General features: G+C 39.8%; 1 protein-coding gene and 1 long non-coding RNA gene across 2 annotated transcripts; both read left to right on the forward strand.

Moving 5' to 3' along the window:
• Positions 1-955: 955 nt before the first annotated feature.
• On the forward strand, positions 956-9912 carry LOC308400354 (uncharacterized protein; the record flags this gene model as incomplete). The annotated part of the gene is made up of 3 exons (XM_080887998.1): positions 956-995; positions 1765-9754; positions 9871-9912. Exons 2-3 carry the CDS (start codon positions 3029-3031, stop codon positions 9910-9912), a joined length of 6768 nt encoding a protein of 2255 aa, XP_080744124.1. The 5' UTR covers positions 956-995; positions 1765-3028.
• A 1545-nt stretch (positions 9913-11457) lies between these two features.
• On the forward strand, positions 11458-12771 carry LOC308399909. The gene is made up of 3 exons (XR_013972271.1): positions 11458-11948; positions 12133-12269; positions 12356-12771. It is a non-coding gene; the product is annotated as an uncharacterized lncRNA (long non-coding RNA).
• Positions 12772-13585: the final 814 nt, after the last annotated feature.

Consider the following 13585-nt stretch of genomic DNA (forward strand, 5'->3'; position numbering starts at 1 on the left):
TTTGTATTCCAGCTGTAGTAAACAAAGAAGTTTAGTGAATCTTTTTGACAACAGAGAGTGATGCAGTATTGATGCTGATTTGAGTTTTCTGATCCTGTATTTTTGTTCTTTGTCTTTTGTTACACAGAGTGAAATAAAGCTTGGTTTTGCCTTTGCTGGTAAGTAAACAGTGATTGTAACTGAAGCAATATGAAATTGGGATTGTGTAACATTTTTAGCAATTTACATACAATAGTTTGGCTTTTTGTGATATCTTGCCATTTGCTCATGGGCAAAAACACATTTAGGATTTATAAGCAGTAAAGCCCCCCCCCCCCACTAGATCTCTGAGTGTCCCTAAAAATGTCCCTGAAGTTTAATAGGCCATTTATGTCTAATTTTAAAGGCTTATCAAAGCATTTCTGTAGTAATTATTGTTTTTATTACACATGTTAAGGCCATTTGAGACTCTGCAATTAAATTTTGCCCTCTTTAGACTAAAGTGAGTTCATTTTGTCTGAGGTACAGTGCTGGGAAAAGTCTTTTTTTCCTTGCAGATTTATTTTGTTCATGCTTTTTTGTCACATGTTTCAAATCATCTAACAGGGATGATATGAATAAATACAAAAAAGCATTTTAAAGGGATGATTTCACATATGAAGCAGAGAAAACCAAACCAGAGCTATCTGTTCTAATGTGAGAAGATGCTGGTCTCTAATACCCAGCTGTGGAAGCCCTGATACGAAGAACTACCATCAAGCATTTATAGTATCAAGTATCATTTGTGATTGTTGCATGCTTTGAAACTGTGATGTTATCATTTGATCAAGTGTGCAGTGCGAGCAAATCATTGCTGTGTATCAAACATGCCCCAAATGTGACTGAAATATGTAGAAACTGCTGTGTAGAAACTAGCTGTCTCCAAATTTCTCATTTTGCCAAAATTCATACAGAGTGACCTGAAACTGTGCTGTAACCTCAGTGTGTTGGTTTTGTTGGACCATTTAATATTTACAGTAAGTTACTGTAGCAGCACGTCTTAGTTTGAGTTTATAGACTTAGTTTATTGTTTTAATAGAATGTAAAAATGTCCTTATAACAGTTCCACCATCATTTGTTAAACATTGTCATTCTGTTCAGTCCAATAATTTACTGTAGAAGTCTTTAGTATTTAAAGCCCTACATGTATTGTATTTTTGAGATTATAAGGCATAATGTCAATAAACAAGCCTGTTTTTAAGGCAGATTAAGCCAAACAAACAGTCAGATAAGTCAAACTTTATTCAAGTCATTCACAAACAACTCTCAACACTGTTCAGTTGTAACACATAAAATACAGAACAATACACTCACTTTTTCAGTTCATTCCTCATCCACAAATCCATCAAACTCTTCATGGGTTGATCAGTTTGAAATCTGCTTCTTAAGCATGTCTCTTAGCACGTGCCAGGTCCTTGTACACACACCATAATGTTATGTTGAAGCACCGTACGAATTACTCTGCGAGGGTCCTGACTATGGTAGCCATAATGCTCTGACAATACATCAAGCAGCGCAGCTTTGTAGCTTACGAAGTCTTACTAAAATATTTGACAGAATTTTGAGCGCTGTGTACCACAGAAATCCCGTTTGAGGTCAGTAAGCATAACCAGAATCGATACGCTAGGCACATTGTATGTTTTTGAGATAATGACAGGATTTTAGGTGTGCCATATAGTCTGAAGAATATGGTAAATCCAAGCATGTTGGAAATATGACTAATTCCATGCCTTTTGTGTCTTACAGGTGACCTGCTGCAGAAGATCCTCTCTCTCTCTATCATTATAAGCAATTCTGTCTATCCTATCACTCTCCCAACTCTATCTAATTTGAAAGCCATTCTATCTTGTATCCCTCTATCCCTACTGCTCTATCTAATTTGAAAGCCATTCTATCTTGTATCCCTCTATCCCTACTGCTCTATCTAATTTGAAAGCCATTCTATCTTGTATCCCTCTATCCCTACTGCTCTATCTAATTTGAAAGCCATTCTATCTTGTATCCCTCTATCCCTACTGCTCTATCTAATTTGAAAGCCATTCTATCTTGTATCCCTCTATCCCTACTGCTCTATCTAATTTGAAAGCCATTCTATCTTGTATCCCTCTATCTCTACCGCTCTATCTAATTTGAAAGCCATTCCATCTTGTATCCCTCTATCTCTACTGCTCTATCTAATTTGAGAATCCAAGTTTTGAGAATCCTTTCAGAATCCAATTTTCAGAAATCCAAGTTACCAGAACTTGATCTATCTGTTACAGAATTCTGAGAGATCTCTGCTCTCACTGCTCTTTCTTTCCTGTCATTAAGCTCTCTCACATTCAGTCATTTTGCTTTAAATTACAAGTTGAATATACAGTAGTAGAATTACAGTACAGTAGAACTTATAGTAGAAACTACTTACACAGCCCTACATTTGTCATTTTAATTTTGCATTAGACTTTAGTTTGGACTGCTAGTTTGGCTTACTTTGATCAATTGTATAAAATATCACCTTTTTATAAGTTTATTTGTAATAAGATAATCTGGTTATTTTGTAATACATACATTCAGATAAATAATAAATTAGATCCAGTCTGTTAGTCTGTTTCATTGGCTATAACATTTGACTGCAAGTTTATAGTATTATTATTTAAGGACTAACCCATTTTGTCACTCAGTGTAAGTATTCAGTCAGTATTGTCATCGAGAAGTGCCTGAGGACCCAGACTTCCTGTTTCCTGACTGCTGCAGAACATCCAGCTGAAGAAACCCCGTTTCTAAAAGAGGTACAATAAAACGGACCAAATTGTTTCCAGAGAACTTTGAATTTCCTTTATTTTGAGTTTGGAGTACAAATCAGCTTTTTAACATCTATTCATATATTCATAAAAACATTTTATAGTATAATAGTACATTTCTCAGATTTAACAGTAACTTAAGGAGTTATAAGTTTTTCTGTGTTTCAAGGTTCAGTTTTGTTTATATTTGTGTATAACCACATATAAGCTCCAGATTGTACTTCAGCAAAATGCCAAGAAAAAGTCAAAGGTCGCAGTCCCTGAAGCTTAGATGGCAAAAGCAGAAAGAACAGGTGAATGTTTCTCAGAGCAGTGAGCAGGTAAAGGTGTGTGTTTCAGCTTTTCCCAGCACAGAAGTGCAGAGCAGTGTTCAGACAGCCACAGTGTCTTATGCAGATGTGGTAAAGAAAGGTGTTCCCTCAGTGTCTGTCCCAGAGTCTGAAGTTATGCAGGTAATCCAGACTAAACCCCAGCTAACTGTACAAACACAGCATGATGAAGAGACAGCCACAGTGTCTTATGCAGATGTGGTAAAAAGAAGTGTTCCCTCAGTGTCTGTCCCAGAGCCTGAAGTTATGCAGGTAATCCAGACTAAACCCCAGCTAACTGTACAAACACAGCATGATGGACAAGCTCCAGGACAGTCTCATGTACAGGTTACAAACAGTGAAAGTCCACGAGTGAGTAGCGTCTGTGCTTCCCGAAGCCAGGCCGCTCCTAGGTATGGAAAGTACCGGAATCAGCAATGCATGGCTAACAGTTTGGTTTTCCTGTCATTCTTACACGAGGATGAATTTATTACCAGAGCAGATCTAAACCGTGTGTTGGACAAAGGCCATGCCGTCTATTCAGATGCCAGACTGAGGTTTGTGAACAGTGTGTTTCTAGCCTGCGATGAACTTCCCTCAGTTGTTACCAGCCGCACACACGAGTATCAAGTCGACATGTCTCAGTTTGCTCATTACGGCACATTTGATGGTACAGATCACTTTCCGAGCCTTGAACAGGGATTACAGTGTTTGGCTTCAGACGTTCGCTATGCTTTGCTAGTCATGGGAGGAACAGTCATCGCTGTTAGCAGGCTGACTTCAGGTGAATATGCATATTTTGATCCTCACCCACGTAAGTCTACTGGTATGCCATTGTCGCTAAGTGTAAGTGGTGGAACTGCAGTTATGTTGAAATTCACACGTCTTAATGACATGATTGACAGGATCAAACGTTTGTACAGAATGTTCAGCATCGCACCAAGCTGTACTTATGAGCTACAGCCCATCGAGTTTCACAGTGAAAACGCTGCTGACCAAAGAGATGCTAATCAAACCACCGAATACAGACAAACAGCTACAACTGTTACAGCACCAGCTTTAAATGAAGCCGTTCATGAAATAAACTCCCAAAGATCTACTGACCAGACACAGAAGACTGTGAGAGACACTTTAACGACTGAAGTGACATCATCCAGAGTGGATTATTCAAATGAGACAGCTGCTACTGAAAACAACCATCTTCCTTCTGAGTATTTAGAAAAAGAAACATCTGCATCCTCTGTGAGAGAAACGCAGGTAACATCAGATTCTGTTCCTCAGAATGATTCAAACACTGCCTACTGTTTAACTAATATAACAGAGGAACTCTCAGATAAACTGCTGAAATATAATAAACAGCAAAGGAGAAAAATAAGGAGAAGATTATTAGCCCAAGAAAAAGTACCACAGAGAAAGGAAAATCAGAAGAAGAAAGAAAGGCAGATGTACAGGTTTGATGAAAGCTTCAAGACAAAGAAAAAAAACTCAACTAAGAAGTGTAATGATCCTGATCACAGACAGAAAAAGAGCATGTACAAAAATGAATTGTATAAATTAAATGCTACCTATAAGGAGAAACAGAGAGAACATTTAAGAAAGATGTATAGGGAAAGTGCTAAAATTAGAGAGAGAAAAAGAGAATGTGTCATAAGGACATATAAAGACAATCCCCTATTCAGAGAAAAGCAGAAGGAACGTATAACAAGAACATATAGAGAGTCTCCCATATTCAGAGAAAAGCAGAAGGAACGTGTAACAAGAACATATAGAGAGTCTCCCATATTCAGAGAAAAGCAGAAGGAACGTGTAACAAGAACATATAGAGAGTCTCCCATATTCAGAGAAAAGCAGAAGGAACGTGTAACAAGAACATATAGAGAGTCTCCCATATTCAGAGAAAAGCAGAAGGAACGTGTAACAAGAACATATAGAGAGTCTCCCATATTCAGAGAAAAGCAGAAAGAGCGTATAAGAAGAATATACAGAACTTGTGCTGGATTCAGAGAGAAACACAAAGCTTACATGAGGTCATATGTATATAACCTATATAAAAAAAGCGAAGATTTTAAACAGAAAAAACGATCTTATATGACAAAGCGGTATGGAGAAGAAAAACAATTTCAGCAACAACACAAGGACAATATGAGAGAACGAATGAGAGTAAAATATTGGAACGGTTTTTCTTTCAGACAGATGCATAATATCAGATGTGCAATGAATATAAAACGGAAATATCGCCAGATGCATCGACCAGCTGAGAGTTTACAGTGTCATCCAGAGAACACTTTAATGAATGAGGCCATATCTCGTTTCAGATCAAACATTAAGTCAGCACCATCTTATGTTTGTACTGTTTGTCTAAAAGCTTCTTTTCCTAATCAGGTGAAAATCTGCAAAAGAGAAAATTACTCAAAACACCAGACTGTAGCTCATCAGTGCCTAACTGGTAAATTTGTTCATGTGTGTGATGAAGCATGTCATGATCACTGCAGCTTTCCTGTTGAGAGAAAAAAAGAGTATATCTGTCACACATGTCACAGTTCCCTCAAAAGTGGATGCATGCCCAGGCTTGCTGCTGTTAACGGTTTAGAACTGCAGGATATTCCAGCTGAACTTTGTGATCTCAACATTCTGGAGAGACATCTGATTGCCAAATGCATACCATTTGCTAAGATTATTCCTCTTCCAAAGGGGAGACAGAGACTCATACGTGGTAATGTGGTGTGTGTACCATCTGAGGTCCAACAAACAGTTGACAGTTTACCGAGGATCAGAAGCCAATCACAGATCATGAGGATAAAGCTGAAAAGACGACTGTGCTACAAAGGCCATCAGCTGTTCCAGACTGTCACCTGGTCTAAACTCATTCAAGCTCTGCGTAAACTGAAACAAATTCATCCACAGTACACAGATATTATTATCAGAGATGATGCATTGCTTTGTGATCCAACGTTACCTGATGATGACAGCAGTGATGAAGCCAGCATGGCAAGTGATGATTATAATGAAGCAGATTTAATGGAAATTGACAACTATGAAAAAGATGCCCTTTTGTGTGAAAGTGAGTCTCAAAGTGACCAAGATATTAATATGCAATCCTGTGATGAACAACCAGAGGAACAAAATCCAGATGAACCAGAAAGTGATTTGAACAATGGAGGTTTTGCTCTAGAAAGTTGTCTGCAGCCCGTAGACATTTCAGAAGAGATTCTCTGTTTCACTGATAACACATATTGTGTGGCTCCTGCAGAAAGAAACAATCCTGTTAGCTTCTTCAGAACTCCTCATTTGGAAGCCATGGCATTTCCTGTGCAGTTTCCTACTGGTCAGAATACACTGGATGAAAAGAGACGTCTTAAACTCACACCAAGTGCTTACTTCAAGTCAAGGCTTTTCAACATTGATGCAAGATTTGCTAAAGACACAAATTACCTGTTTTTCTCACAGTTTGTCACTGAAATACACTTGGCTAATTCCAGCATGACAATACAGCTAAGGAAAGGTAAAACTATGACCAAAGATGGACGCAAAATTACATCAGGAATGTTACAAAGTAAGACAGAAGTAGAGAAGCTGGTAAGAAATAAAGATGCAATCAGATTTATGCAGCCACTCAGAGGAACTCCAGCTTACTGGCAGAAAACTACCAGAGATCTATTCAGCATGGTTCGCCAAATAGGAACACCTCAGTTCTTTGTCACTTTCTCTGCTGCTGAGATGAGATGGCCTGAAGTGATTCAAGCAATAAAGAGACAGCAAGGTGAAGAGGTTGATTTTGAAGCCCTGGACTGGTCAGAAAAGTGTGAAATTCTAAGATCAAATCCAGTAACCACCATGCGAATGTTTGATAAACGTGTTGAGGCTTTGTTCAGAGATTTGCTTTTTTCTCCTGCACAGCCCCTTGGTGAGATCATTGATTACTTTTACAGAGTTGAGTTCCAGCACAGAGGTAGTCCACATATACACATGTTGCTGTGGATTCGAGAAAAGGTAGAAGCAGATGTGGATGACGACCAAACTGTCTGTGACTTTGTTGACAGATACATCTCAGCTCAACTCCCTGATCCAGAAAAACAACCTGAACTGCACAAAAAAGTCACTGAGCTACAAAAGCACAGCAAAAACCACACAAAGACATGCTTTAAGAGTGTGAACTCTGGTTGTAGATTTGGGTTTCCCAAACCACCAGCCACAAGAACAATGATTGTGAGACAGGATGAGGATTCAGACACTGAAGCTGCAAAAGCCAAACTCAGACCTTTGTTGAACCTGCTGAAGGAACCTGAAGCTGCTTCCCTCACCATAGAGCAGATTCTGTCACGATGCAACTTGACAATGAATGAGTATGAACAATGCCTCCAAGACATAAACAAGAAAACAGCTCTGATTCTGAAACGTGACCCAAATGAGTGTTGGATCAACAATTACAACCCAGACCTGCTTGAAGCCTGGAACTCTAATTTAGATGTCTCATTCATTTTGAATGCCTATTCATGTATAGAATACCTCTGTAAATATATAACAAAGAAAGAATCTGGCCTCTCTGAATACCTGAAGACAGTTATTGACAACTCTGATAAGAACACCGTCAATGAGTGTGATGAAATGAGAGCTGTGATGCAGGCTTACTCAAAAAAGAGAGAAATCAGCGCACAGGAGTGTGTGACTCGAGTCTGTGGCCTAAAAATGAAAAAATGTTCCCGCAGTGTTGTATTTGTACCAACAGATGATAACCCAGTAAAAATGAGTCGGCCCATGAGCTTCCTGGAAAGCACAACACACGACAGTTGTAATATTTGGATGACAAGTTTGAGTGATAAATACAAATGCAGACCTGAGACCCCAGAATATGAGGAAATGTCACTGGCTGATTTTGCTGCCTTGTGCAGGTTGGTAAGTGGTCCAAATGAAGGAAAAGATGTGCTTCCTCTTCTAAACCAGCTTGGATTTGTACAAAGGCGAAAGAATGATAAACCAGCTATAATCAGATATTACCACTGTTCACAGGAAAAAGATCCTGAGCAATATTATGGTCGACTGTTGAGACTTTACCTTCCACACAGATCAGAGCAGGAACTGAAACCACAAGGGTTCCAAACCTATCAGTCCTTCTACAACTCAGGTTTTGTACGACTTCCATGTTCAGACCACAGTGAGTCTGTGAAAAGGGTTGTGAAAAGAAATAAAGACAAGTATGAGAAGAACTCTGAGGATATTGAGAGTGCACTGGAAGAGTTTGAACAAAATAGGGATGTTGTGATTGATGAATGGTGTAATCTTGCTCCTGAATCTGAAGTTGTGAGGCTGCAATGTGATGAGAATCTTCCTGAGAGACATTCTGATGATGAGAACGAACAGGAGAATGTCCCCGACTACAGTCGTCAGTCTGATGCTGTAACAGAGATCAGAGCCATCAGAGAACAACCTGCAGTAGATCCAGCCGTGGTACGTGTAATGTATCAGAATCTGAACCAGAAGCAGGCCTGCGTGTTCTATGCCATAAGAGACTGGTGTATTCAGCGAGTTTGTGGTTTGAACCCAGATCCATTTTTCTTCTATATCAATGGTGGTGCAGGAACTGGAAAGTCACATCTGATTAAGTGTATTCATTCTGAAGCATCAAAGATCCTGAGCAGACTGCCTGCTAATGCAGAAGAAGCTGACATATCAAATCCAACTGTTTTACTGACTTCATTTACCGGTACAGCAGCTTTTTCTATCAATGGCTCTACATTACATTCTCTACTGAAACTACCCAGGAGTCTGAAACCACCCATTCAAGGACTTGGTAACCAACTGGATGAAGTCAGATCTGAGCTGATGAATGCTGAAATTATTGTTATTGATGAGATTTCAATGGTTTCAAAACCCCTTTTTGCTTATGTGGATGCAAGACTGAAACAAATCAAAGGCACTCAGAGACCTTTTGGTGGAATGTCAGTTTTAGCTGTTGGAGATTTTTACCAGCTGCCACCAGTGCGACAGTCTAAACCTCTCTGTGTTTACGATCCAGAACAGATTGACCTATGGCAGGAACATTTTCAGATGATCACTCTAACCGAGATCATGCGTCAGAAAGATGATGTGGCCTTTGCAGAGATGCTGAACAGGATTAGAGTCAAAGAAAAGACAGATGAGCTTTCTCAGTGCGACAGAGATTTGTTGTCACAGGCTGTGACTGCACCAGAAGAATGTCCAACTGAGGTCTTACACATTTATGCCACCAACAAGAATGTGGAATCCCACAACACAGATACCCTGAAGAAGCTTCATTCAAACATCATAATCATCAATGCAGACGATTTCCAGAAGGATAAATGTACAGGCAGAATGGAACGAAGAGACAAACCATTTACAGGTGGGAGAAATGATTTACCTGACACTCTGAATGTTGCTGAAGGAGCTCGAGTCATGCTGACCAGAAACTTGGACACACTAAACGGTTTGGTCAACGGTGCTTTTGGTATACTGGTAAAGGTGGTGAGATCTGAAAATGATGGACACATAATTAAACTGGGGCTCAGGATGGACAACCGGCAGCCTATGAGACACAAACGCAGTGCTAATGCAGCTTCTGATGATCTGGTTTACATTGAGAGAGCAGAGGAGAGTCTGAAGTTTAAAGGAGCAGTACGCAGACAGTTTCCTGTAAAGCTAGCATTCGCTTGCACAATTCACAAAACTCAGGGTCTTACAACACAGACAGCTGTAGTTTCAATGAAGAACATTTTTGAACCAGGTATGGCTTACGTTGCTCTCAGCAGGGTGACGTCTCTCAGTGGACTCTATTTGCAGGACTTGGATGAGAAAAAGATTTACTCCAATCCCGAGGTAACTGCAGCACTCCAAACCATGAGACAAGCCAGTGTTGAGGAAATGATGCCTCTTCTTCAGGTCAGAGAAACAGCCAGCAGACTTGACACTCTTACACTGATCCATCACAATACGGAGGGTTTGCCATCTCACATCAGTGACATCAAGAGTCATCATGAAATGTGTTTAGCAGATGTTTTGTGTCTCACTGAGTCTCACCTTCAAGGCTCCTTTGTTGCAGACAGTCTTCATTTGGATGGCTACACCATGTTCAAACGCAACAGACATGTGTCCTACACAAACTTTCCTCACATGGCCAGCAGAAGTGGTGGGGGAGTTGTTGTGTATTTGAGGAATCATTTTCAGGTTCAGGTAAAACAGTATCTACATAATGTCACTGATCTTGAGTTTTTAGTGTTGAAGGTTCAGGCTCCATTCCCTGCACTCATTGCTGTTGTGTACAGACCCCCTGACTACAGTTTGACACCATTCATGCAAAACCTGGTAAGTCTTTTAGATTCACTTGAAATAATGGACTGTCACCCAATAATTGTGTGTGGAGATTTTAATGAGAACCAGTTGCAGAGTGGAAGAAAACAGATTCTGGAGCAGTTTCAGTCGAGAGGGTATTCACAGCTGATCACTTCTGGCACTACAGACAAGAACACCCTGCTTGACCTCATTTTTATTTCTCAGCCACAGAAATGTCTATATTCAGGTGTTCTGAGATCATATTACAGTTACCACAACCCTGTGTTTTGTGTCCTGTCCTCGAGCCAATCATGAAGTCGTCTGGTGAGTTTTGAAACAATTACAGATCATGTTTGTTACAGAGTTTACTGATTGTAGAGCATGAAAAATATTTTTCATTGAAAAAATTGTCTTCCCTACTCTGTCTGTAAGAAGACCCTTTCTTATTGCAATGTTATTAATCATTTCACCAAATCATTGCTGAACTTCATGCAGAGCAGAGAACATCTGCTATCATGCACCTCTGATCTGAAATGTGCTGCAACATTTATTAAACCAACATCATTTCTTTTATTCTCATGTTTTAAATGACTAAATCTTTTTACTGTGACGTATGTAGCTCAACAAACGAGATCTTCCCCTCCAAGGGCTTGAAAATATGAAATAGTAAATAAATAAATCCCACATAAATGCAGGTATTTATTATGGGTCACATGAATAAATACAGACAATTATATTTTCTTGATTATAGTAGCTTTTGTAGAATCAAAAGTTTTTGTGATGAATGAGTTTTTGCTTATCATGTTTTACAGGTAAAAAATGTCAAAAGTTATAAACTATCTTTAGGCTACCAGAGATGTCTATAATGATACATTATGTAGAGAAAAACATTAGTACAGCTTACAGAATATGTATAAAAACTGATTTAGAAGTAAATGGATAGTTTTCTGAAAGTTCCCGACTACAGTTTAACACCACCCACCCAGATCACCCCCCAAGTGTCTATGTAATGCTGGTATGGTGTGTGAGTTTGACTTGGCCTTTATCCGGGTGGGTTTGGGTTTGGGTGGATAAAGGCCAAGTCAGAATTCTCTGAGCAGCTGGAAAAAGCTGCTAATAAACAAAGACATCAAAAAGTGTGGGCTTTAGGTGTAGCCCCCGCTTTCTGATGCACTAATTAGACTTAGTAACCGACACCCCATACCAGCATTACATAGACACTTGGGGGCTGAGCTGGGTGGGTGGTGTTATAAGCACGTGTTTTGTTAGATATATTTTTTCAGACACCATCTTCATGAACTGCTGAGCCAAACCTGATCCATCAGTGCTGGACTGCACAGATAACTACATGCCACAAGGAGACTGCTGTGTTATGAATTGCCATACCAGTGTGTCTTCAATGGAGAAGATGACACACCCATCACCTGACCTCCTGCCTGATCTGGAGACCATCATCATGCTACCACACTACACACCTCTGAGACCATCAATGATGACTCATACTGAGGAAACTGTATTTCCTGTCAGAGATGCTCAGTGATCCTCAGAGCAGAGAGAGGTATCATTCTTTATCTTTGATAAAAAAAAATGTCAGTGTTTTTAATTCAATTAATTAATTAAAATCCTGTTTATTGCATAAATAATTCCACACTCAAATGATTATACTTGTTGACACTTTTTGAGTTTTAATTCACATTATGGATTACAAATCTATGCTTTTTCTACTCTGTCTCTCTGTGCAGGTATTGCTGTCTTCTGAGTTCTTCCGTGTCCCAACTGAGGCCTTCAAACCTCATTGCAGAGCTCATGTCTTTCCTCACCATCATGTGAGTGTGAGATTGCTCTGGATTCTGGTTATATGGCCTGCAGCACCTATAAGGTATTTCAATATTGTTCATTGTATAACTTATTTGTAGTTTTTAGGCCTTAACACAAATAAAATGTTCCTTTTTCTGTATTTTTTAGAATAAGCTCGTCCAGTGTGCCTGCATTCCAGCTTCACAGAAAAGAACATCAGACACCAGCGAGGGAGGATAAGAAAGACAGACACAACAACATTGTCATCCCCTATGTAGCCGGTGTATCAGAAAAACTCAGGAGAGTTTTCTCCAAATACGACATCCCAGTGTACTTCAGACCCAGTAACACACTCAGACAGAAACTGGTTCACCCGAAAGACAAAACTCCTAAACACAAACTTAACAATGTGGTGTACGCTGTACAGTGCAGCGAGGAATGCCCAGACTTCTACATCGGAGAGACCAAACAGCCACTTCACAAGCACATGGCACAACATAGAAGAGCCACCTCCACGGGACAAGACTCAGCAGTTCATCTGCATCTAAAGGACAAAGGTCAGTCTTTGAGGATGCCAATGTTCACATTTTGGACAGATGGAGGAGTGAAAGAAGTCATTTACGTCCACTGTGAGCGACCATCTTTAAACAGAGGCGGTGGTTTATGACACCAACTGTCTGCCATCTATAATCCAGTTTTGAGTTCCCTCCCCAGACACCGTAACGTCCACTCACACCCTGGGAGTGGGAGTGGGTGATTTCCTGACCTCGGGAAATCACATGATAGGGTGGGGCCAGGTTTCACAATGAGCTCACCCGAAACCCTGGCTGATTGGGACCCACACCCACTTTCACACCTTGGCTCATGTGATTAGGTAGAGGATCATCAGGGGGTTCTTTGTCCCTCTTTGGGGGGAAACTCCCACTGGGTTTAAATCTGGGACTCTCCACCATTGACCCTTAGAACTGAAGAAGCTTCTCGGATGAGAGGTGAAACGTCTTCAAGGAACTCAAAGAAGTCCAGACGCTTTTCTTTCCAAGCTCCTTAGACTTCACTTGTGTTAATTACATTTTATTTGTTGTTGTTTTCTTTTAGATTTATATGCAGTGATTGGATGTGGTGGAGCTTTGTTAACCGTGTGGAAAACATCTGTTTGTGATGATATTTACAATGAGGCTTTAAGGTGACAGTTTCCATGTAATTTCAATCCTTTTACTAAGCAAAAACATGTTTGCAATTAACATATTTTTTCAGTTTTGTCTTTTGGATTTATGGTTAACATTCCTCTGTGACAGCAAATACTAAACTGGTCCAAGTAACCAGCATATCATTGGTCAAAGGCAAAAAGGACCACATGTCACACTAGCAATGAATTTTTGACTGTGTTTGTGTTAGTAT

The sequence above is a fragment of the Rhamphochromis sp. 'chilingali' genome, assembly GCF_963969265.1.
Source record: "Rhamphochromis sp. 'chilingali' genome assembly, chromosome: 7".
Lineage (NCBI taxonomy): Eukaryota > Metazoa > Chordata > Actinopteri > Cichliformes > Cichlidae > Rhamphochromis > Rhamphochromis sp. 'chilingali'.